Source organism: Siphateles boraxobius, unplaced genomic scaffold (assembly GCF_051911475.1).
Source record: "Siphateles boraxobius isolate OS27281-9 unplaced genomic scaffold, OSU_SipBor_1 198, whole genome shotgun sequence".
Lineage (NCBI taxonomy): Eukaryota > Metazoa > Chordata > Actinopteri > Cypriniformes > Leuciscidae > Siphateles > Siphateles boraxobius.
Genome location: NW_027508808.1, coordinates 514054 through 541315, shown reverse-complemented (window position 1 = coordinate 541315; position 27262 = coordinate 514054). Strand labels below are relative to the sequence as shown.

At 43.7% G+C, this 27262-nt stretch overlaps 1 protein-coding gene across 1 annotated transcript; it reads right to left on the bottom strand.

The window, feature by feature from the left end:
• Positions 1 to 165: 165 nt before the first annotated feature.
• LOC143744126 (HHIP-like protein 1) lies at positions 166 to 27262 on the bottom strand. The gene is made up of 9 exons (XM_077235525.1): positions 26600 to 27262; positions 15837 to 16483; positions 12662 to 12805; positions 10901 to 11229; positions 6577 to 6703; positions 6270 to 6415; positions 5241 to 5322; positions 2530 to 2612; positions 166 to 1243 (listed from the first exon to the last, which is right to left on the bottom strand). The coding sequence occupies exons 1-9, from the start codon at positions 26861 to 26863 to the stop codon at positions 390 to 392; spliced, it is 2676 nt and encodes an 891-aa protein (XP_077091640.1). The 5' UTR covers positions 26864 to 27262; the 3' UTR covers positions 166 to 389.

Genomic DNA, 27262 nt, shown 5'->3' with positions numbered 1-27262 from the left:
AAGGGACATGTTTTTAAATTGAAGAAAATTAAGTTTGTTGATGCATCTTTCACGCTCTATAGCAGGCAGGGTGGAGATATAATTACTTGACATTTTTAATCTTAGTGATTTCTTGAGTTATTAACGACTGCCGGCTGTGTACGGACGTTGGTTTGTGACGCTATTTTGTATTGAAGTCTATGGGAAGTCTAGTTTGTTTTCTCCTATAAAGGGGCTGTGACGAAATCGACAGTTAAGTTCCCGCATGTGCCGGTAGTATGTATGTGGGAATTTCCAGTTCATCATAATTTTATAGTTGGTCATTTTAAATGATAATATCCATTTTTTTTTGTCAAATGGACAGTTTCTCTGTAAACAGTTGTATTTTTGGTCTGTGGTATCATTGTCTTTCACTCCACTGCATGTTCATAATGCCCACACACCACCCCAACATCCTCGTCATGAGAACAGTTGTTTTTGCCCAGTTTGGCGTGTTTGCAGTGTAACAGAGTCCGTTCCGTTCCTTCACACTCGACGTCGTCCAGCAGGATCCTGACTTCGCTGGCTCCCGGTCCGAGCTCTGCTCTCTTCGCCACGCGTTCGACCACGGGGAATCCCAGCTGCCGGCAGACGACCGCCGCGGCCTGAGTGTTGAACATGTCGTCGCACACCGTTCCCCATTCGCCACGTACGAAGATCTCGACCCGGCCGCGGTCCTTCAACCCGTCGGCGCTGACCAGCCTCACTGTCCCGGAGCGGGGCCGACCCCTGCGGTCTCCTTTCCTCCTGGGTTTCCCTCTGCCTCGTTTCCCAGGTCTGCCTGTTTGGTTCTTTGCGGTGGGTTTGGGTTTTGGTGCCGGGGTCCAGTACGTGGGCCTGGCGGGGGCGTTGGGTTTTGATGCCGGGTTCCAGTACGTGGGTCTGGCGGGGGTGTTGGGTTTTGGTGCAGGGGTCCAGTACGAGGGCCTGGTGTGGATGTTGGGTTTTGGTGCCGGGGTCAAGTACGTGGGTCTGGCGGTGGGTTTGGGTTTTGGTGCCGGGGTCAAGTACGAGGGCCTTGCAATGGGTTTGGGTTTTGGTGTCGGGGTCCAGTACGAGGGCCTGGGGGGGGTCAGTGACCGAGGGGTCGTGTGGAGAGCGCGTGGACGAGGCGTAGAGTGGCGGACTGTGGTCGCTGGTGCTCGCGGTCGTGGGGTTGAACTGGGTTTGGTCGGTTTTGGTTTGGGAATGGCAGTCGTTGAGGGTTTTTTGTTAATCACAAACTCTGTGGAACAAATCAAACAGAGTCAAAAAAAAATTAGCTGAACAAACACCCTTTCTAGCGATTGCAATTGCGATTCCTGTGCTTGTTTGTAGGGCTGCACGATTTGGCCAGATTTTTGTGATTATCAATATTGTTATAAAAAAAAATATTTTATATGATAATAAGGCAAGGCAAGGCAAGTTTATTTATATAGCATATTTCATACACTTTGTTAATTCAAAGTGCTTTAGACAGAAAGGAATTAAAAATCTCAAAATAAAAGCAAGGAAAATTTGTTCTGAGGCTTGGTCCCCAACCTCGAGTTTCATGTTAAACTCACTACTCTACCACAGACTCAGTCATCAACATGGTCTCATCTTTCAATTTCACAATTAACATTTCAGAGTAATTTATGTTTGTAATAATATTAACAATTCACAATAATTTCCCATTAGTTAATGTTAGTTAATGCATTAACTAATAGTTCATGTCAGCTCAGCTCCATTAGATAATATTTGCAGATACAACTTATGATTTTAATAATGAATTTTTAAATGTTTACATTAACATTGACAAAGATTAATAGATGCTTTAGTATTATTTTTCATTGTTAGTTAACGTTAACTAATGTAGTTATCTAATGTGAACTAATAGAACCTTATTGTAAAGTGTTGCCATAATAATTGTATTACTTTTATTATTACTGCTAATTAAAAATATGAAAATTATAATATAATTATACAAAATATGAAAATTAATAAATAAAACAAATACGAAATATTACTGTTATAATATTTCACTGTAAAAAAATTCGAATTTTAGGAAAATTAGAATTTTATTTTACATTACAACTGTAAAATTACAATACTAATGTTTAATTCCTTTACTCTTAAATGTTAAACTGTCAAACTTTTATTTTGTCTGTAAACAGCAGGGGGCCCTTGGAGCTTATCTTTAGTTTATAAGCGCTTCTAATTTTTAGAATATGAAGATGCTTGGCACATGTTGTGTTTCCAAATGCACGGTAAAACTACTCAAACTCAAAGCAGGTTCATGAGGAGCAACATTTACTGTGAACCGAGTTGCTGAAAACACCGGCAAATCAAGAGCTGCTCACGTGTAAATTAACACAGTGCTGCACTTCAGTCTGAAACACGCAGCGCATTCATGTCATTCAATCACAGCCTTCGCGATTTGATAATCCATATATGCACTAAGCCATATCACAATTTTGGTTTTATTTCTCTTAATCGTGCAGCCCTACTCAAATCTCACGCCTATAATGGGAAGAAGGAGTGTTTATTTACCTTCTTTAGGACTGAAATGAATCAGTTTGCCCTTAATGTTGACTGGAGTGGGCTTGAAGCTGCATTTGCCTGGAGGGGCCCTCCTAAATAGTGAAGAAAATGTCCAACTGTTTATTTCACAGCTTTTAACAGTAAGTACAAACATACCTTACACCCAGGGCCTAAAACTAGCTTTTTGCCACACCTGGCAATGGCCCGTGACTTAAGAAAATTGACCAGCCACAAACTTTTTTCATTAAACTGTCAAAAAAAGGCAATTATGACACACTCTATTCCTATTTCAATACCAAAGCTAAAACTACCACCCTAACTAAACATTATTAAGGACAAGTAAGAGTAGTTTTCAGGTAGAAACATTGAATAAAGTTATCAAATGTAAAATAACACTGCATAGTCAAGTTATTCAGTCAAGATCAGTGAATGATTTTGTTCCTTTGCCTTTTGTTGTTTGATTAACATTAAAAATACAGACATCAGCATAATTATTAGGCTGCTGTCACTTTAAGACTATAGCATGGATCCAATACACTGATACTGGTATACATCTTTCTCTAATGTTTACGTTTGTTTAAGCCATAACCGGTTATGTTTACTTGGATACTCCCAGAGACGGGCATTTTTGATAGATTTTTTGTGAATTTGTCCGTTCAAGAGCAAGACGACGTGAAATAGAGCTCAATTCAGTATTTGCTTCAGATGTTTGCGCACACAAAACTTTCCATACAGCTTGCAAATAATGAATTGAGGCTTCCTGAACCACTGAGACCTCGCAGCCCATTGCTTCACCCAAAGGTTCATTACTCGAAGCTTCATTCAGCATTGCTCACTAGTGACACCTAGCTACTTTGCAAAGAAGTAGCAGACAAATGAATTAAGTCTGAACCAATGACCAAATAAACCTGCTCAGACTTATGATGTCCGTATGGACCCTTTCATTTGCAATAATAAAAAGACCTGAGCAGACATTTGTTCATTGCCTGGGTATAAAATATGTATCTTTCTCTGTCTGAATTTACTTGTGCAGAGACAACTGTCACACACACAGTTAATTAATTATTCATAAATTGTTTGGATGGTGACAGTATGAACAACAAAATTGACACTGTGTTGAGTGCAGTGCTTATGGTGGAGGGAGTGTAATAAAGTAAACTGCAACAGAATAGTCTGGGGTGGGAAAAGTTTTGTGCATTGAACGGTTACTAGTTTTAGTGCAGTGTTGTGCTTATGGGACTGGGGATTTAGAGGAGCAAACTGCAACACTGCAGTTCGGGGTGGGTGATGGAAGGATTACAAAAGATTTTTATTGAGAAACAAAAATGTTTTCAAGTGTGTTGGGGTTTAGATGATTCCTCTTCTTGGACAAAACCTCTCCAGCCTTGGAAAATATCCTTTCACAATGAACAGAGGATGCAGGGGAACATAAAAATGCCAGTGCCAGCTGCTATAACAGAGGATACTGATGCTTCTGTTGAGGCCAGACGGGGGAGGATCTCCTATTTCTAGCTGGCTCCATTACCAGGAAAAAGGAAGAGTCGCAAAAAGCAAACAAATCCAAAAGGGCAATCCAAAAAAAAAAAAAACAGTCCAGATCCAGCAATCCAAAGCAATCCAAATAATCTTATCTAATTAATATAACAAGACTATAATATAGCTAGCCTAATATAATCAATAATAACAATATGCTATAAGTATTCTAACATGATATAATATAATAATATACAGCCCTAAACACATAAATGACACAAATTCACAATGACAATGAGAGTTCTCTAACTCCATACAAACCGGCATAGATATATACACTAGATATCGCGTTGGCTACGGCAGTTCATTGGAAGAATGCGTCAATAGAGCCGCCATCATGGAACATGGAACTCCTCTTTAATGCATCAGCGTCAATGTAGGAAAAGGTTTAACGGAAATAAAATCACCATAAATCGTCATGAATGTGATTTCTAGTTGTTTTGGTTAATTTCAACGGTCAGACATGTATTTATCATTTATCATTTATCGAGTCCAGAGAAATTTAAAAAATGTACAAAATTTCACATTCTTGTGAGATGTAATCCCTTGCTGTCTGGTTTTTAGATTTTGTTTGTGTGAACATCCATACGCAGCACAAAAGTCCGGCATCATCCATGAATTCAGCGTTACCTAGCTACTTCCTATGACAAGACCCCTGTTCCAAGATGGCGGCGATTTTGACGCATGCTTAGAACCCCAAGGCGACATCTAGTGTATATGTCTATGACAAACCGAGGCCTCGTTTGTCATTAGTCACGTGAATTTCACGTTAACAACACAAGCCTCGAATCACGGCTTCAAATGTCACATCACTAGCGATTATTAATTGTAGGCCCTGGTTACACACATAATCGAACAACAACAACAACAAAAAACTATAACTATACACATCAGAGAGAATAAATGACAGGATTTTTATTTTGTGCAAGCTATTCCTTTAATATTGCCCCTAAATAGCACTATCACTATATTTTCATTTATTAATTTATTTTTATATATTCTAAGAAGCATTTTGTTATAATCAATATAGACAATCAGATTAGGCAGGGGAGGAGGTTGTTGTTTCTACTACAGCTCTGCAGTAAATTCAGTATAAAAACCCTAACTGTGAAGTTTTATTAAGTGGATGTTAACAGAACTGTATCCCCTGTCTAAAGTCTGTGACAGTATCAATACAGTGTGTGTACCTCGAGGGATCCACTATCTTATACACCACTCCGGCTCTGGCCGTGGCACTCGCCGCTCCCGTCGCTAGGAAGTACAGCTCACCTGAAACACAGACACACTCTTAGGGAAAAAACGGTTCAATGGGGTTCTTTATGCCAAAAAGGTTCTATATAAGGAGAAATGTCTTAAATGACTGCATAATATGCATAAAATGACTTTTTATTTATTTTTTGCTGTCTAATTCATAAACTTGAATTAAAAGAAAAATAATTTATTAAAACTAAATCCATAAAAGGATCCCATGATGGGAACCCCTTTAAGGTTCTATAGAGAGCAACAGCCTTTTTTAATGGCGCTGGTTTCCGAAAGTATTATTTCCATTCATTTTTTAAAAGTCTTCGTTAAAGAGTTATAAGCCATGAACCAAGCCAACAAGTGACGAGGTGAATCACAACACTACAAACTTTGATTTGAAGAAAAACATTTTTGAAAATCGGAACAAAATGACAAAGGTACAAAACTGTCTATTTAATGGCTTTAGTGATTTAAAAGGATTTACAAATGTATATATTATATTATATTATATTATATTATATTATATTATATATATTGCAAAATATGGATATGTACTATATACAAACATTTTGAATGTAGAGAAATCGACTCGTTACATAATTTGAAACACTTGCTAAGCCAAATAACTATTTTAGCACCTTTTCCGACTCCGATTGGTGTATTTTCTGTACACCATCATGGGTACTGTATTTATCACCAGGAATTCTGCTGAATTAATGCAGATGCAAATACAACATCGATTAACAACCTTGTAGCTTACAGCAGGTCTTTACACTGACTTTAAAGGTTTATAAGTTATCGTTCAAAATCAATGTCCCTATGAAGAAAATTAATGGAGCTTTTACTTCTGGAACCCGACTATTGCACTCAAACCTTTTCTTCTAAGTATTGATATTGATGACTGTATATTGGAGAAAATGTAAAGCTGCCGAAAAGCCTAAAAATAGTCACACACAGAGCTGCCCTCAAGTTACCTGCCTCATCTTCGCCAAATGATATGATATACTTGTAGTAGCTGTTTATAAGTTTAGGGAAACTGCACGTTTTGTCAGCGCCCATACAAATCTCCTTATAGTTCCATTTTCCCGTCTCAGTGTTTTCCTTTAGGGACATCAGGCGCCTAGGATGCATATAATGGGAGAAGTCTGATTTATTCACTGCATAGTAATCATACAAACAGTAAGAGTCTGTGAAAGTAGCATGCATTAGTCTTGTATTGATATTCTTGTTCATATTTTATTATATTGGACTATAATTCAAGTACTAAAAAAACATACATACCCACTCATAAAATCCCCAAAGATATACAGACCATTCAGATTGGGCATCTGGCAGCCTCTGTAGATGTAGCCGCCAGTTACAGACTTGCCGATTTTATGTGGGTAAGCAAATATCGGAAGGATATCGTCTATAGAAAAGGTAAAATAAAGATATTTTTCTCTCATATACTCTTCAAAACTCAACTAGAACAAACAGCAGTATGTGAAAACTGGAGCTGTATTCATAAAAATCTTTAAAATAAATGAAGAAAGGGTAACTTTATAAGAAAGTAGATTGTTTAATGAGAGTAAAATAACAGGCTTTTATGTTGTCTAATTTTATACTAACCTACAGGTGAGATTGGCTTGTCCAATACAACAAATTCATTACTTCAACATTTGTAAAGTGCCCAAAATTTATTAAATTACTGTAACCATCAGAATTTTCTGGCAGAATTTTTTTAAAACAAAAATTAAATGGTTGCACTTTATTTTACAGTATGTGTACTTACAGTGTACTTACCTAAGAAAGTACTGGGTAATATAGGGTAACGTACTCTGTTACTTACCTAACCTCGGTTCCCTGAGATACGGGAACGAGTACTGCGTCACTAGACGCTGTTATGGGGAAAACTCTTTTTGTCAGAATTCTGAAGCCTTTTTAATTACGCAGTGAAACTGCACGGCCATTGGTTCGTGCAGAGTAATAAATCTAACCAATGCCAAGGCAGCGGAGCTGCACAAGCCTATGGCAGAGAAGCCTGGTAGAGCATGCCAATTTGGGCGTGGCATCTGACTATAAAAGCAGGCGATCTGGCATAGGATACTCAGATTAAATTCGACTGAAGCGATGACCTGAGAGTCGTGCAGAAATATAGCCTGGCCTGAAACGCAGTACTCATTCCCGTTTCTCATGGAAACGAGGTTACGTAAGTAACCAGGTATGTTCCCTTTCGATACTTTACTCGTACTGCGTCGCTAGACGCTGTTATGTGGAACCAATACAATCATGCTGTGCTATGGCTGCAGAACGACTATAATGATATACCTTTCCTTAAGCTCTAGCAGAGCCTAGAGGAACCTAGACATAATAGGGAATACTCATTTTGCTAGGGGCTCCGACGTACTAGAAGGGCTGAGAGCCGGTTAGGTAGGAGAAGGCAATAGTCTGTTACCAGTAGCCAAGACCCTGATTGGAGCCACGAAGGTATTATAGCAATAGGCACTAGCCACAGAATTACCCCATATAGTAGGGGGGGGAAGTTCATAGTTGTTTGGGCTCGGCTTAGGCCAAATCCACAAGACAGAAAGGACTTGTGCCTGCAGAGCAGGGACTTCTAGATGGACTCTACTCCATCTAGAGAACCTAGTAAATGTGGTAAATGTGGCCGCCGCACAAATATCATCAATGGAGATACCACTGGACCAGGCCCAGGACGAGGCCATGCCTCTAGTGGAATGAGCTCTTATGCCCATCGAAGAGTAGGCTAGTGCAATTGCTTTCACTGTCCATCAGGATATCCTCTGCTTCGTGACTGGATGCCCTTTGGTGCGGCCTCCAAAGCATACAAAAATCTGTTCCACATGTCTAAAAGAGGCGGAACGCTCTATGTATATTCTAAAAGCCCTGACAGGGCAGAGTAAATGCAGCTCTCGTTAATCCGTGGAGGGAGGAAGTGCTGAGAGGGAAATGACCTGTGCTCTGAATGGAGTAGAGCGCACTTTAGGTATATAACCATGCTTTAGTTTGAGGATGACTTTGCAGTCATTTGGCCCAAATTCCAAGCATGAGGCACTCAAAAAATTTGCCTGTATGTCACCCACACGTTTGACCGATGCTAGTGCTGGCAGAAGTATGGTATTTAACGTCAGCGATCACAGGTCGACTGACTTGAGTGTCTCAAAGGGCTGGCTCCTGAGAGTCCTTAGCATGTAAGCCCAAGAGCCCAAGTCCCATGTAGGGACTGTGAGGGGGCGGGGCAGGTTCAGCCTCCTGGACCCCTTCATGAAACGAACCAAAAGGTTGTTTCTTCCCACAGTTTGGCCAGCCACAGTGGTGTGGAATGCTGCTATGGCTGCCAGCGTGGAGGGAGCTTATCCGGCAGCTCCTGCAGGAAAGACAATATCAGAGATATGTCACAAGAAAGGGGGTCTGCACCTGTCTGCCCCTTGGTTCAGCTTGCCCGGCACGTGCGCTGCTCTCAGAGAGTGCAGGTTGTGGTGTGCCCATACCAGGAGGTGTTTCAGCAGTTTGAACAGAAGTTTCGAGGTGAGCCTGCCTTGGCAATTTATGTAAGATACAACTGTCATGCTGTCCGATCGGATCAACACATGTTGTCCCTTCAGGTCTGGTAGGAAAGTCTGAAAGGCTCAACAGGCAGTTGATGTGTAGCCGACTTTCTTCGGTCGACCAGGAGCCGAAGGTCTGTTTGCCTTCACACAGAGCTCCCCAACCTGTGTTGGATGCAACTAAAAAGACCACCTTCGTTCTGGTACCGTGCCACGCCAGACTGGAATCAACGAGGATTCCTCCAAGGGGCCAGAGCTGACACACAAGCCTGGCTCACCCTGATACGTAGGTGGCGGCACGGGCTGGTACTCGAGGTTTCAACCAGTACAGTAGGGGCCGCATGTGCAGGAGACCTAGATCAAGTACTGGAGATGCAGAGGCCATGAGGCCCAGCATCATCTGAAAAGACCTGACGGTGGGAGAGGCTCCAATTTTGAAGGAGGCCGCGAGCTGCTGAATGGTCAGAGCGAGCTCTGACGTGACTGTGGCCCACATTTGGGCCGAGTCGAAGACTGTTCCCAGGAACAAAATCCGTTGGCTGGGGGTTAGCGAGCTCTTGGCGAAATTGACCCTGATCCCCAAGCACTCCAAGTGGCTGAGGAGCACGGATCTGTGCGAGTTTAGCTCTGCCTCCGACTGGGCCAAAAGGAGCCAGTTGTCGAGATAGTTCAGAGTGCGGATTCCCATCTGTCTCAGAGGGGGCCGCATCCATGCACTTCGTGAAAGTGCGAGGAGCCAGGGACATACCGAACGGGAGGACATACCAAACCGTATACTGATATGCCACTATCTCGAAGGCGAATCTCAAGAATTCGGGTCCAGAGAGAAGAACCAAACCCATGGCCATATTTGCGAGATGATCTGCTTCAAAGTAATCATTCTGAAAGTCCGTTTCATAAGGGCGCGTTTCAGGCATCTAAGGTCTAAGATGGGTCTGAGACCGATATCTTTCTTGGGAACAAGGAAGTAACGGCTGTAAAAGCCTGACTCACTCTATGCTGGCGGGACCATTTCTGCGGCTCCTTTTGCCAGTAAATTCATCACCTCGGTGCGGAGGACGAGAGCTTCATTGCTCCTTACCGAGGTGGAAACCACGCAGCTGAAACGTGGGTGTCTGCGAGTGAGTACTAGAGAATAACCTCTATGATCCCCAAAACCCTTTCTGACACTCCGGGGATGGCCTCCCAGGTTATCAGGCAGGTTCTATTAGTTCGAGCGACAGTCCCCTGTGTAGGGGCCTGGGGCTCGTGGTAAGTGGAAGAGGAAAAGAGCTCTCTGTTTGAGTATGTTTGTGTTGTCTAGCGACACAGTACGGGTAAAGTATCGAAAGGGAACAACATGGGTTAAGGTTTGGTTTAGGGGTAGGTTCAGGGTTAGTACCTATAGTTATTACTCAGTTATTGTAATTACTTTAATAAGTACATACAGCACTCTAAAATAAAATGCTACCGCAATAATAATATTTGAAACAACCCAATAAATTCATTAAACATATTTCCTTTTGAGGTTCATGACATGGATGCCCAAAATTAAAAATTCTGTCATCTTTCCTCACCCTTATGTCATTCCAAACCCGTAAGACTAGAGATCATTAGAAAACTAATCCGAATTAGGCGGTTTTATTCCATATTTTCTGAAGAGACACGATCGCTTTATATGATGAACAGATTTAATTCAGGCTTTTATTCATATATAAAAATGTCATCCATTAACTCACACATCAGTCGTGGTAAATGGAAATGTTCGATGCATTAAAAATGCCTTATATTCCTATGCATTTTTTTCTAATTTTGGTCATAGTAAAATAAAGCCTCTAGCTGTAGTTTGCCTTTTTTACCAAATAATTTAGTCAGACATGTGTGCACCCCAGTACCCCCATAATAATTAGTGCCATTCTTCTGCCATTGCATTAAAGAATATAAAATATTAATCTCATATTTTGATGCTTTAATTGAACTTGTAGGGTCATTAAAAACAAATTGTCCTCCCTGTAAATCACCTTTAGCAACTACAGTACATGCTGAAATTAAATTTGAAAATTGAAAGTCGTGCTTACTGAGTGATGAGTTGGAGCATAGTTTTTTGTCGTAACAGGAGAAGCCTTCTTTTGCCCTCCATCCATAGTTCCCTCCATTTTCGATCAGATCCACTTCCTCATATTTATTCTGCCCAACATCCCCGCAGAACATTCTGCCTTGGCCCTGGCCGCTGACTGGATCGCCCCTGTCGACTGAACATCTCCACATGTTTCTCACACCGTAGGCGTAGATCTCTGGCCTCGAGTTGCTCTCTCCTACAAAAGGATTGTCTGATGGGATACTGTAGGGGGCGCCATGATCGTTGTTGTCTACGTCGATTCGTAGGGCTTTGCCTAGAAGAGTGGACCTGTAACATCACGGAGTTTGTTTTTACTTGAGAGAAGCATTTGTATTTTACAAAAAGGGTTTGTATAAGATTAAAGTGATACAAATAATTGATCCCTAAAATATTGCACTCGTAAGACTATAGTAGTCTAAACCTGCCCTGTAAACATTTGCACCGTCTGCTGATCCTTTTCTCTCTCTTACCTGCATCCTTGCTAAACTCATGCTAGGCCTCTCACATCCCACAATGCCGTATGTCAATATTGACACTGGCATGGGCTTGAACTGTCTGTGAAGAGGCTCATTTTCCATCCTGTGAAAAGAACTAAAGCTTCTCCTCCTGACTTAGAACTGTCCTTCATTCAATGTATCTTTTTTTCTGCTTTGTTATTTTTCTGTTGTTTTTGTCTAATTATTAGATTAGTTATTTATTGGATTAGATTTGTGGATTATTATGTTAATACCAATCAACTTATTTTTACCAATCAACTTTATTTATTACTAAAACTAAAACCATAAAAAAATTATTCAGCCTTTTTGTATAGTCCTAATGATATTGTATATTCAATTTATATACAAATAAATGAAACCTGCTTCTACAGGCTTGCATACAGTAAAAGATTAGAGGCAATAATGTAGATCTTCTCACCACAGAAAGTTGAAATGAAGCTGAAGACTAAGCTTTTTAATAATGTGTGTTATACAGAAGACCATCAATACGCAACACTGCAATTCAACATGTAGTGTCAATATAGTAGAAACCAGTGTATACTTCTCTGTTAGTCATCGACCCCAGGACTCCACGACTCCAAGAGTTCAGTGGCTACGACAGTTTTCTCTAAGAATGAAAGGCTTGCTGTGTGTTTGTGAAACCGTGAGTTTCATCGTGCCACTCTCTATATTCAGCGGGCACTGCCAGGTCTGCTCATGTCACATGGGGAAAGGAGGGTGGCAGGCCAACGCTAATATTTTGAGGCTGTCTGACTAAATGTGCATAACTCAACTGGGGCACATGCACGCCAAACTTCTAGATTTAAACTGCCTAAATTAGGCTTTTGAGCTCCGAAATTGACAAAAACACCATTAAAGTCATCCATACGGCTTGTGATCCACACTATATTCCACAGAGGATTTTCTCCTTGAACGGACCACTTTTATGGTGCAACCTAGTGTTGGGTATCAAGCACAAGAAGACCGCAAGAAGCACACAGTTTTGTTTGGTCGACATGGTCATTTTCTTAGATCATTTTATTATGTATTTGATTAACGATTTGTCTAATTTGATTAATGAGCTAATAAACGTAGTAACCTGCAACTGTTACCTTAAAGAGCCGTTTCTACTTGAATAAACAAGTATTATGTTAGTATAAATGAATATATTTAGGTGGATTTAGAAAACATTCTATAACATTAAGGCAAATTTAAGGTAAATAAAGAGTGTGAAGATTACTCACTTGTTTTGAGAATTCCCAAACTTTCCGAAAGGGTCTCCTGCTTTGCCACCATCTCCTATGAATATGTACAGATAGCCATCCAGCCCAAACAGCAGTTGACCTCCATTATGGTTTGATGCTGGCTCATCAACTTCTAGAAGTGTCCTGTCAACCAAAATAAGCATAACGGTGACTGACTGTTTGTTTTTTTAGCTGATTATTAATCACACTTTTCTGCTGAACTTGTAACCCTATTATGATACATAAATCTCTAAAGCCTCTAAATGACCAACATCACAACTTTGCTGAAAAACATATTGCACGCAATCTACTACATGTCTTCTGTCGTCTGATAGTTTAGACTTTATTAGCCAATGAAAGGCCTTTTAGTATGTAAAAAAATTCCACCTTTAGGTCCTGGTTCATGTGTCTTTTTGCTGTGAAATATTAACTGATTTTTATAAAAAAAAAAATTTGAGGAAGGTTTATTTGACATATTACAGATTTTCATATTACAGTCGCTTTGGTGCATTTCTCAGATCAGAAATGAAATTCTCAAAACTTGTTCAACCTCCACATCATCACTTGTGCACATCATAAAAGCAGTTTCTCATTGTTTTGAACAAGTTGCGATTGCTTTGGTGCATTCATGCAATTGATTATGTACAATTGGCAGCTGTTTCCTAAATTTTCAGTTGCTAATGCCATGTTGCTCAAAATGTATTAAATAGTTCTCTGTGCAATAGTCTTACCCCTCAAAACATCTAGGCCTAGTCATTAGTTCATCTTATAAGTCATTATATGCAAAATGGTTGATCTAGTTGTCATAAACTGTCAGGCATATTTTCTACACGTCTATTAGACTTTTTGTGCCATGAATTGATGAATTGTGCAGGTGAATCTTGACTTTCACTAATGAAGAGAATGTAGATCAAACAATGAGAAACCAGTTCTCTGAAATAGCTCAAAGTTGCATCTCATGAACCTTCAATTGGCAAGCCTATATTCAGCGCTGCATGCAAAAGCAAAGTTCTGCCTATCCTGTGTTTGCCTTGTTGTATTTTCGCCTTTGTGCCATTATATTGTATTTCGCCTATATACCATTATAGTGTAATGTTTTTTTAGTTTTTTTGTCAGACCACAGATAAAAGTGTAACTGTAAATCCTATTCAGACTCTTTCAATCAATAACTCACGTACAGTTGTGTGTAAATTTATACTTTTGAAATGGATATATGGCATACAGAAGAAGCTTTGTACATTTCAATACAGTAACTCCAGACTGTTGCCGTAGTTTACATCAGGTAATACTAACAGATTGCAGTGTTTTATTGATAACATGACTAAGCATTCTGACTATCTTGTTTGTGAATTGTGAATGATTTGAGAAATGCACCAAAGCGACAGAAAAATGTGTCATAATATTGAGGTGTTTTTTTCATCCTCGAGTTTGAGCTCCATATTCTCACTATATCATACTATTGAGCCATAAAAGGCTGGTGCATCAAATAGTATGCAACATATAAAACACATATGTAAACTTTTTTTGGACTCTTTATTGAGATCTGTACGTAAGACATGAAATTGCAAGTTACTTTATGGTTTGTGGTTACCCTTTGTTCACTGATTGTCACCACATCAGAGAAGATCTGATTCACCACTATCACAGCAAGACATGAGCCCATTTCACACAGAGATTCTGGAAAATACACGGATAATGTGTCCCGGGGTTTGTCCCGGGATTGTTTGATTTTGGTACATTCACACTGCCAGTGATTTTCTGGAATCTGTGAGTGCGTTCACACACATCCCGTAAAGATCCTGTAAAGACACGTGACGTCAGGATGTGACGTGTAACGTATGCGTAAAAAAACATGTACACTAACGCATCGCGTACCGTTCCTCAAAGCTGGCGAACGATCTCAGCTTCAGTGTGGATAGTCAGGAGCTCCTGGTCTCTGCTTCATTCCAGTTTACAGACAATTTTTCATTCTTTCTTTGTTGATGACGAACACAAACTTTCTTCTAAGGGCAACAGAGTCGCACGATGGCACGAGCGTCATCACTACGATACACCCCTTACGGCATTGGTCCTGGCTTTTGTTCACTCAGGGCGCGTTCCGGGACTGATCCCGGCAATGTTACTATGTCATCAATCCCGGGACGTCTTTGCGTTCACACAGAATACACTCTAGCAATTTTACGACAATTTCCCGGGATCAGCGCACTGTGTGAAAGGGGCTGCCTACAAAAATAAGTGTTGTTTAAGTAAGTATCTGTTTGCCATCATAATTTATGGAACACGTGAAGATGAATGACAAAAGACTATGTGCCAATGATTGCCTATGTATCAACAATTTATTTCTAACAACAACAACAAATAATGTCCCTTAGTGTGCCTTTAAGCTTGAACCACAGCATTTGATGCATAATGTCAATTATCAGAGGTTATTAAAGGTGCTCAAAGCGATGTCGGGTGACATCACTTCTTGTTGACGTTTTAAGTATTGTCAAACAAAACGAAGGCTAGCTAGACCCTCCCTCCTCCTCATCTGCGCACTAACCCCCCAAACCCCGCCCCCAAGCCCTTCTTATCGGTTATTGGCTGGAACAGTTTGTTATGTTTCGTGGTGCGGATTAGCCCAGTTTGTTTTTGTTGCTGTTTGTGGAGACTGGGGTGTCTGACAGACAAACAGATAGATAGATAGATAGATAGATAGATAGATAGATAGATAGATAGATAGATAGATAGATAGATAGATAGATAGATAGATAGATAGATAGATAGATAGATAGATAGATATACATATAGACAGATAGATAGATAGATAGATAGATAGATAGATAGATAGATAGATAGATAGATAGATAGATAGATAGATAGATAGATAGATAGATAGATAGATAGATAGATAGATAGACAGATATATAGATTGATAGATAGATAGATAGATAGATAGATAGATAGATAGATAGATAGATAGATAGATAGATAGATAGATAGACAGACAGATAGACAGATAGATAGATAGATAGATAGATATATAGATAAATAGACATGTAGATAGATAGATGATAACTGGAACTGTTCGGTGGAAACGCATTTTATATCACAACATGATCATGTCCAACCAAGTTAGACTGTCCTGCCATGTTTACTGACATGCTTTGGTTATCTGTGTTTAAATGACTCTCACCTTTCTGAGGAGTGATCCAGCATATTCATATCTGAATCGGACACGATGAACTCACTGATGCGAATCTTCTCCTGCTTCTTCACAGACACAGAGTAGTAGACGTAGGCCTTTTTCACCGTCGAGAACTGAGGATGCAGGGCGATGCAGAGGAACCCTCGCTCATCTCCGGCCCAAGGTGATGTTAGAACCGCCCTGGTCAGATTCAGGAACGGCCTGTCAATTCTAGAACCATTCGGCAAGTAAATCCACACGTAACCCAGCTGCTCGGCGACAAAGAAGCGGTGAGTACCGTCATTCGCATGTACCATCGCAACAGGATTGCGAAGACCATTAGCAACTTCTTCCAGGCACAACTGTATGCAGCCTTGCGGATCCGCCTTCACATCTCCCAGGTTGGCGTTGAGCTTGTCGTCAGAGAGGACGTTTGGGTAACAGTACTCTGGATCTTTCAGCTCAAGGTATTTGCAGAACTTGCTTCGGTCTTCTTCGATAGCAGAGGTTTCATTGTAGTTGGTCAGAAGGCTGAGAGTGTAACGACAGTGGAGCCAGAAATCCCCACAGTAGTTTCCACAGAGTCCGGGAAGCTCCCGCATCGGGGTGTTGGCGTCTTCTGCATCGTACAGATGTGCTGCATAAGGGGAGCATTCCTGAAACATGCAAATCAACGCATCAACATTTACATGATTATTATCTAACAGTTTCTTAAAGACATATCAAGATTACTTCAGGACACTGAGTCTAAACTTTTAAGCATCTTAAAGGGCCCGTTGTGAAAACATCAGCAGAATTTTGACTGTAAAAAATCTAATTCTTTGCCTATTTCTTAAAGCACAGCTTACAGAGAAGTTGCTTTCAAACAAAGCAGTTTCTGTTCGTCAACATTGAAAATATGCATGCATGCTTGGATTTCTATTGAAACGACTGGATTTCGTCTGGGAAAATTTGCAGAATAACAGTAAATGTGACTGCACCTTAGGATTATGATAACTAAAACTTGAATGTTTTAAAAATTGTTCTAATGCAAGGGTGATAACTGTAACTTTAAAATAATAATTGATCTGTGAGAATAGGGAAGTCCACACCACAGCTATAGCGATAAGGATACAGAAGAACGACATTGTTGTAATCACTTTCAGGAAGATTTTTTTCAGCTGATGAACAATAAAAACATGATAGCCAGTCAGAATCCACCCATTTTAGAAATAGTATAAAGAAAAGTTAAAATGTCATGTGGTAAAAAAAAGATTTTTTTTAGAACAAAATTTCCCATGCTCCTTAAATACATCTGAGAGTACATGATGTCTTAATGGTTCATTTCAAAAAAGAGTTTTAGAAATAAATTTTTAAATGATCTGACATTTTAAGAGACTTACTGACCTTGACACACAATGTCAAGTGATATGGCATCTTTTAGGTGTATGTGTTTATTCTGCATGTGTCATGTTGGTTGCAGATGGATTTTTTCTTTGATTTTTTGACAAATATATATATATATATATATTTTTTTTTTTCCCCAGATAATAAGGTGTGTGTGTGTGTGTGTGTCTGTGTGTGTTAGTGTGTGTTAGAACCAAGATTAGAACCATAAATGCCAATAAAGAACCTTTATTTTGAATATGAATAGATTTTGAATATGTTTTGAATAAAGAACCTTGATTTTTGAAATGCATGAGTGGCATCATAAATTGATAGATCCATAAACAAATAGCGTCCTGTCATTGGACCATAAACAATGACATGCTGCCATCATAAATAAACCTTCCTTTAACCCTATAAATGCTCAAATAGCTAATTCATCCAAAAAGTATTTGCTGTGTAAGCCTTTTCATGTCCATCCTCCTAATAGTCTGGCAAACGTGGCACTCTGCATGTCTTCTCTGCTGTCGGGATCCCGGGATTCAATCCAGCAGATGCTGATGATGGTGTGAGCTATAAATAAAGTGACTTTTGGACATTTTGGACTATCCAAGCCTTCATTATGCCTTAGCCACAACACCACACCCATCAGAGGACTGAACCAGCCTTGGCAATGATTCTGCCAGCTCGGGACTGGAAATCATCTGAGATTACTACAAGGACATTAAACAAACAATGGACCAGAAAGGGGGTTGGATCGATGGGGTATCTCGCTCGTAACACATTGCAGACTTTGTAACGTAACCGAGATGTAGATAATCTCTCAGGTCTCTCTAATGATGTTTGATTGCAATTCAAACGAATTATAACCCTATTATGTGGGTTATGTGGTATAAATGAGTCCAGCACACATGTGGTATAAATGAGTCCAACACACATGGTTATGTAATATCCTGCTAGCATAGAGAGAGAAAAAAAAAACTCAGAGAAACATCTGAAATGAGTGTCTATATCAAGGAAACTTCTGAATCTACAAAATGTCACTGCAGTTCCCTTTCGTTGTCACTCCGAGTTACGTCGGATGACGACGAATGGGGTTTCGCTTAGAAAGCCTATCAACTTCAAGTATTACAAAACGAACCAATGGCAAAGAAATGCCATGGGTCTGCGGAATTTGCATGACGTAACTCCGCCCCACCTCGTGGGTATAAAAGGAGGACGCCGGCAACATGCAAATATGTTTTCGCTTCGGAGCCAAGTGTAATTCTTCACTCCCTAAGCTATCTCTGATTGTCAGCTTCTTACGAGACGAGCAACTCTCCAGTGTTGGTTTGACGGCGATCTCCCGGCGAGTGCACACTTCCTGCCTATCTGAGCGGGGTTTGCCAATGAGTGTGTTCTTCGCGGACGCTTCAGCACTGAGTTTCTCTCACAAAAAGAGCTTGCACGCGGCACGTCTTTTTAAAGATGCCTCCCCCGTGCACTTCTGGTTGCGGTCGGCTTGTGTCTGATTCTGATGGGCACGAGCGTTGTCTAGTGTGTTTGGGCATTAATCACGCTAGAGCAGCGCTCGTGGATGAGTCATGTTCTCTCTGTGGGAACATGACCATCGCGACACTTAGATCGAGACTCAATGATCTCGCAAGAGTGAGAGTCCCCTCATCCACACCCCGATCTAGCGCCTCCTCGAGAGGCTCTACTTCGGCTGGTGGCCAGGGTGATCTGAGGGTGACTGTGTGGAACAAAGCGCCGACTATTTGTCTGTGCCCCACAGCACCTTCACCAGTGTTGCAACCCACGAGCGTTCAGGGGATTCCCGCGGGACCGTCGTTTGATGTCCCGCGGGTTTCCTTTGGCGCTCCAGATGAAGACACAATGTCAATCGCAGCATCACAAGGCGGGTCTGATTCATCTGGAAGTGACGACTCGTCACAGCTTCCACCTTCTGGTGTGAATACGGCTGTGGCTCAGTCTGATCCAGAGATGACGGCCATGCTTTCCCGGGCCGCCGAGAGCATCGGTTTAGAGTGGACCCCTCCGCCCTGTCCCGAGCGCTCGCGGCTGGACGATTGGTTTTCGGGTGCAGCTGCGGCTTCCCGTCCTCAGCCTGCCCCAATACCTTTCTTCCCGGTCGTGCATGATGCAATCTCGAAGTCCTGGAAGACTCCCATGTCTTCCCGTGGCCGCTCGCTGGTTTCATCCGCCTTTCCTCCCCTCGATGGGGCAGCTGCCCGTGGGTACACTGGGCTCCCCCCGGTTGAACGCTCTGTTGCGATGCTGCTGTGTCCTCAGAGTGCTTCTTCTCGCGGCGAGCCTAAGCACCCATCCAAAGCCTGTAGGTTTTCGTCTACCCTAGTGGCGAAGTCCTACAGAGCGGCGGGACAGGCGGCTGCCTCTTTGCATGCCATGGCCACTCTGCAGGTCTACCAGGGCCAGATGCTAAGGGACATGCACGAGGGTAGGACGGACCCAGGGCTCTTTAATGAGATGCGCGCCGCTACCGACCTCGCCCTCCGGGCGACGAAGGTGACCGCACGCTCCCTGGGTCTGGTGATGTCCACAGCTGTGGTCCAGGAGAGACATCTATGGCTGTACCTGGCTGACATGTGGGATGCTGAGCGGTCCCGTCTGCTCGACACCCCCATGTCCCAGGCCGGCCTATTCGGCGGTGCGGTGGAGTTTTTTGCCCAACAGTTTTCCACCGCCCAGAAACAGACTTAGGCCATCAAACATGATGCCTCCACCCAGCCGACCAGGCAGAACCGTCAGTCTGTTCGCTGCCGAGGGCGCCCTCCTGCGGCTCCCGCCCCTCCCGCCCGGCCCAAGCACAAGCCTCCACCCGGGCCCCGGTCGCGAAAGGAAGCCGTAAGAAGGCGCCCCAGCCCTCTCCAGCCCCGCCCCCCGCTAAACGCCGGGCCAAGCGGCGCTCCTGAGACGTGCTGCTCAGGGATGTTGAAATTCCCTTCTCAGGAGATGGTAGCAGGACCACTCCTTCCCCCGGTGGAGGGCCGGGGGAGAATCTTTTGTTCTCCACTCCCCGCTGCTCACCCACGGGTGGGCAGCACCCTAATGTGGTTAAAGAAAGAAGTGACTTTCCATCCCTGAGCTCACAGAGTTCTCGGACGACATGGTGCGCCGCCCCCGGTCCGTGCACCCCTTGTCCTCCTCTGTCCCAGAGCGGGATGACAGTGCGTGCCGTCCCCGGACCGTGCCGCTCTCGGCGCGGTCAATGACTGTGCCCCCACACCGGGCTGCTATGCCGTCCACGTCTGGGCCAGTAATTCCACCTTGCTGCACCACCGGTGGGAAGTCTGTGGTTCGTATGACCCCGCTGGTACAGTTCTTGGGAGCCTGGCTAGAGCTTCCCAACCTGTCCTGCTGGGTCGCGCGGACGATCAGGCTCGGCTACGCGATTCAGTTCACGGTCCACTATGGTCGTTGGCAATGCCCCTATAATGAGAGCGGAGGTTGCCACCCTGCTGGCGAAGGGTGCGATCGAGACTGTCCCTCCAGCCGAAATGAGGTCCGGCTTCTACAGCCCGTACTTCATTGTCCCTAAGAAAACCGGTGGGTTACGGCCAATCCTGGACCTGCGCGTTCTGAACCGCTCCCTTCACAGGCTGCCATTCAAGATGCTCACGGCCAAACGCATTTTCGAATGTGTGCGGCCCCAGGATTGGTTTGCAGCAATCGACCTGAAGGACGCCTACTTTCATGTCTCCATTCTTCCCCGACACAGACCGTTCCTACGGTTTGCTTTCGAGGGGCAGGCATATCAGTACGCGGTTCTCCCTTTCGGGCTAGCCCTGTCTCCTCGCGTCTTCACGAAGGTCGTCGAGGCTGCCCTTGTTCCCCTTCGGGAACACGGAGTTCGCATTCCTGAACTATCTCGACGACTGGCTGATCCTAGCTCACTCTCGAGACCAGGTTTGCAAACACAGGGACCTTGTGCTCCGGCACCTAGCCCATCTGGGCCTTCGGGTCAACTGGGAGAAGAGCAAACTTTGCCCCGTGCAGAGGATCTCTTTTCTCGGTATGGACATCGACTCGGTCGCCATGTCCGCGCAGCTTACGAGCGAGCGCGCGCAGTCACTGCTGACTTGCCTGAGACAGTTCGAGGGCAAGAGTGCGGTTCCACTGAAACTTTTTCAGAGGCTCCTGGGGCATATGGCATCTGCAGCCGCGGCAACGCCGCTCGGATTGCTTCATATGAGACCGCTTCAGCTTTGGCTCCGCGACCGAGGTGGGCATGGCAACGCGGCACTCTCCGAGTACCAGTTACTCCGACCTGCCGTCAGACCTTCACCCCGTGGTCGAACCTCAGTTTTCTCAGGGCGGGTGTCCCCCTGGAACGAGCTTCATGGCATGTTGTTGTAACGACAGATGCCTCCGCCACGGGCTGGGGTGCCATGTGCAATGGACGTGCTGCTGCGGGCTCCTGGACAGGACCCCAGCCGCTATGGCACGTCAATTGCCTCGAGTTGCTGGCTGTACGTCTTGCTCTGCGCCGCTTCCGGGCAGTGCTCAAGAACCAACACGTACTAGTCCGTTCAGACAATACCACCACTGTAGCGTACATCAACCATCAAGGTGGTCTAAGCTCCCGCCATATGTCGCAACTCGCCCTCCACCTCCTCATTTGGAGTCAGAAGCATCTGAGGTGGCTTCATGCCATTTATATCCCCGGAGCCCTGAACTGTGGAGCCGACGAGCTCTCACGGCTTCAGCCCCTCCCGCGAGATTGGCGACTCCATCCCCAGTCGGTTCAGCTGATTTGGGACCAGTTCGGGGACGCTCAGATAGATCTGTTTGCCTCTCACGACTTGACCCATTGCGCCCTGTTCTATTCCCTGACCGAGGGCACGCTCGACACGGATGCACTGGCGCACAGCTGGCCGCCGGGCCGCAAATATGCGTTTCCCCCAGTGAGCCTTCTTGCGGAGGCCCTGCGCAATGTCAGGGAGGACGAGGAGCAGGTCATTCTGGTCGCGCCGTACTGGCCCAACCGGACCTGGTTCTCCGAACTTGTACTCCTCGCGACAGCACCTCCTTGGCCCATTCCTCTGAGGAAGGACCTCCTTTCTCAGGGACGGGGCACCCTGTGGCACCCTCGTCCCGATATTTGGAACCTCCACGTGTGGCTCCTGGATGGGACGAGGTAGGTTTGAGTACCCTACCACCACCGGTGGTGGCTACCATCACTTCCGCTAGAGCTTCGTCCACGAGACATCTCTATGCGTTGAAGTGGAACCTCTTCGTCAACTGGTGCTCTTCTCACCGAGAAGACCCCCGGAGATGTTCGATCAGTGTCGTGCTTTCCTTCCTACAAGATGGGTTGGAGCGAAGGCTGTCTCCCTCCACCCTAAAAGTCTATGTCGCCGCCATTGCTGCACAGCATGACTTTGTTGAAGGTAAGTCGTTGGGGAGACACAACCTGATCGTCAGGTTCCTGAGAGGAGCGAGGAGACTAAATCCTCCTCGCCCTCCTCTCGTTCCCTCTTGGGACCTCTCAGTGGTTCTAACTGCCCTGCAGAGTGCTCCCTTTGAGCCTCTGCAATCAGTCGAGCTTAGGTTCCTGTCAATGAAGACAGCGCTCCTGGTTGCACTGGCCTCCATCAAGAGGGTAGGGGACCTGCACGCATTCTCTGTTGACGAAGCGTGCCTGGAGTTCGGGCCGGCCTACTCTCACGTGATCCTGAGACCCCGGCCTGGATACGTGCCCAAGGTTCCTACCACTCCCTTCCGGGACCAGGTGGTGAACCTACAAGCGCTGCCCCTGTAGGAGGCAGACCCAGCCTTGGCACTGCTCTGTCCAGTACACGCTCTCCGCGCCTCTGTAGACAGAACGCAGTGTTTCAGGACCTCAGACCAGCTCTTTGTCTGTTATGGTGGGAAGCTGAAGGGAAAGGCTCTCTCAAAGCAAAGGTTGTCTCACTGGATAGTGGACGCCATTGCTTTGGCATACCAGCAGCAAGGTCGACCGTGCCCCCTTGGTGTGACTGCCCACTCCACCCGGAGTGTGGCATCCTCTTGGGCTCTAGCGCATGGCGCCTCGCTAACAGACATCTGCAGAGCTGCAGGCTGGGCGACACCTAACACATTCGCCAGATTCTATAATCTCCGAGTGGAGCCAGTGTCCTCTCGTGTACTCGCTTCAACCAGCTAGTACCGGACCCGCTCAGGTTTCTTCACTTGCTCGCCATTCCACTCCACAGACTGGATACGTGCGATCTTCTCCTCAGGTGAGCTTCCCCGAAAGCCCTGAGTTCCTCCAGCACTCCTGACGTCGGCGCCAGTGTCTATTGCCTGCGCGTCGACTAGGTGCTTCCCGTGTGCATGGACCCTCCTCTGAGCGACCCCCACATGTGTATTTCCACTGTAAGCCTCTTTGAGCATGTGTCTTTCCCTTGGCAAGCCACCTTGCCACCCCTGGGGTTGAAATATTCCACCTGCGGCTGGACACCCCAGTGTTCTCCATATGTTTCCTTCGGGTCATATGTGTATTCTCTAAGTCCCCCCCTCTGGGTTGGCAGTAATTGCATATTTCCCCTAAACCTTGGGATATGCTCCCCAGTGTACCTTGGTATTCCTGTGCTAAATAGAAGTCCTTCGTCCGTGCCAGTCTCACGACAGGGATCTCAGATTTACGCAGGGCACTGGAAGACAGCTGAGAAGGTGGCGTGATTAGACTGGTAACCCCATTCGTCGTCATCCGACGTAACTCGGAGTGACAACGAAAGGGAACGTCTCGGCTACGTATGTAACCCTCGTTCGCTGAGTAGGGAACGGAGACGTTACGTCAGCCTGCCACTTTCCGCTGTACCGCGGGGATCGCCTGAGCTCAGTCTTGGCTCCTCAGCGAAGAAACATATCTGCATGTTGCCGGCGTCCTCCTTTTATACCCACGAAGTGGGGCGGAGTTACGTCATACAAATTCCGTAGACCCATGGCATTTCTTTGCCATTGGCTCGTTTTGTAATACTCGAAGTTGATAGGCTTTCTAAGCGAAACCCCATTCGTCGTCATCCGACGTAACGTCTCCGTTCCCTACTCAGGGAACGAGGGTTACATACGTAACCGAGACGTTTTCAGGCTTAATAAAACTGTAAGTCATTGGACTTGATTTCTGAGCACATGTGGTAAAATATCACCCTCAAATGACTAATAACAGACTTATTCATCTGATTTTACTTCATAGATATCATATAAGATTAGTTGAGGTGTTACATTGAATGTTTAAACTGCATGTGAGTTTATAGTAACACTTCAGAGTACAATACTTCAGAGTAGACACAATAAGTGTCTAAGTTTTTTTAAAGCTTTTTCTGAAAAAAGCACCAATTCCCACACTCGCTTTTCTTCAGATGTACTATCCATACCTTCTGATCCTATTGCGAGTTTTTGTACAGTCATTGTGTTCCTCTTTTTATGTCCCTCATTTCATTTTGTTTATATGGTTCTGTAATTATGAGACTCTGTTGGAGATCACAATATCTGTTGTTATCAACCCGCTGATGGATTTGGTTCAACAGATGGTCTCAGCAGGGTTTCACTCATCAACACATTTACCCCACTCTACTAAACCTCAAATCCATTAGCTTATATGTTTGTGCCATTCACTCTTTAGGCAATTATGAGTTTACAGCTTTGCCTTAAAGCTTTTCTCTGTTGAAACAGAATAGGGAATGTCTTGAAACAAACATTTGTACTGAATAGGGAATGCCTTATGAAACAAATATTTGTACTGTATCTAGTCTGTGATAACATTATAAACCTCAAGAGGGTGTCCAAAAGTGTGGCCTAAAGAACATGGCTTGTCTGAGAATAAGACTACTGATTGCATATTCATTATTTTGGAAAATTCTACTAATTATTAATGCAATAAAATGAGCAAAGGAGCTTTGCAACCTCTGAATTGCAGCCAATATCAGCAACGTTATTGAGAGTGTGATATTGATGTTATATACTCATTTGTTATATAACACTTCAGTAAAAAAGAAGGTATTTAACTTAGATTTTCGACACAATATATTCCAGATTTTTCCAGTACTCCAAGCAAAAAACAGTAGCGGCGTTATGTTCCTGAATGAATAAGAATTTTTGCACGAATCGGCTAAGTGAACAATTCAATGACTCACTCATAAATACAGTGGATGCATCCAAAATTGCATTCCTCCCTACTATATAGTAGGTGAAATACTCTATGTGACAAAAAATAGTCAGTCACTGCATGCTTCTGAAATTGCATACTTTCCTTCAGGCACATGGCACCATTGACTGGCGAAAATCTGGAGTGGCAAGCAGTTGTCCATGAGGGGCTGCCACTTTTACTTTCTTTTGTGTTTATTTATATATTGAATTGTTGCCTGTTCCTGCTTCCTTCTTCCCTGAATTAATAACCTCATTACACAAGCACAAACAAGCTGATATAAACAGTGACAAATCGACACTTGGAATTCTGTTCGACCAATCAGATCGGTTCAAATCTGATGTATTATGAATATTTAGTAGCCTTTTTTACTCTTGTTTTGTTTTTTTCTATATATATATTTAGTATCATTGTTGCCCTGACCTTTGCACAGTAATATGATACATCCTATGCCTAGTGAGAGGAAGCATATATTTTCCTTCCCTGCAGGTTGGAGAACACAAGCGGCTCCCTGTATCTGGGATAAATGTTTCAACAAAGGCAATCATTGAGCTCAGCTTCACCACTAAGTAGTCAAATAAATCAGGTGTTCCCTTTGCCAACCTAAATCCCACTGCAATCTCAAAACCTTATGGTCAAATATCATCATTTAATCCCAGCAGCCTTGAAGTGTCAATTATGTAAGTAGGTGACTAACATTCAAACACTAGTTTTGGTTGGTATGTCCTGAATTCCAACACCCAGATAAAGACATTATTAACTGTGAGATTTTAGTTTTGGTTGATTTCGACTGATCATGTGTGGGTTTATTTTTAAAACTGAAGAGTAAAATTCACATGAAATTACCATAGATATCTCACATTTTATACTGATGTCATCATTCCTAAAAATAACTCAGTCATTACTAATGCAGAAGTCATCCAGCTGTGTAAAAGCAAAGTCAAAACAAAAATGATGTAACTCGCGCAATGATGTAACTTCCTCTCTATATAAACACTGATGAATGAGACAAAATCTCATCACTCATCACATCAAAACTGAACGAATAATTAAATTAATTGAATTAACATTTGTTCTTAATTATTAAGTTATTTATTAAATATTAATATAATTAAGCAATTTTACAATAACTCAACAAAACAAAAACATCCTGTTTTATACGTCTCTATATTCTACAGAGAATTTAATGGGCTAAAGTTAAAATATCCACATGCTGTAATTTAATTAAAGTCAGAATTAACGCTGACCTGAGACTCACCTGACAAAGAATACTGCGGATGTACTTCCCACAGGCCATGATTCCCGAATCATCGAAGTAGTCCATGATCTGGTAGAAGCGCTGGGAAATTTGGTTATCCCTGTCTAAGTCACAGCATCCAAATTTGGCGTACTCCTTGCAGAAGAGCAGGGGCTCGGGAGGCTGGAATGGAGGCTTGTAGTCCAGGCACTGCGGGTGGGCATTTCCCTGCGGAGAGAACAGGATCAGGAGCACCAGCAGACTCCACACTGTCATTCCTCTCATTGCACAGGCGAAAACTCACACGTGTCTGCGTACAAAGGTGGCTTGTGCTGACTTTGAGAAACACCAATGGTGTGGTGGAGTTTCTCCGTCAGTTAGCGGTTGCCGGTGGTCTGTATCCCGCAAACATGTGCAAATGCACACACACACAAACACACATGTGGCTCTAGGGGAAGAGAAACAGCCGGAATACTGCTACACAAGGCCCACTCATTCAACAGCCATGCTACACACACATACACATCTTTACAAACACACACTTCTCTATTCCCTCCCTCTTTCCACCCTGTCTCCTCCTCTGCCTTTCCCTCTTTTCCCTCGCTTTCTCTCATTCTTCGGCAGATGCATTCCTTCTTCGTGCGGCTGGCCTGAACGCTCGCAGCCTCCCTCCCCCGAATGAAC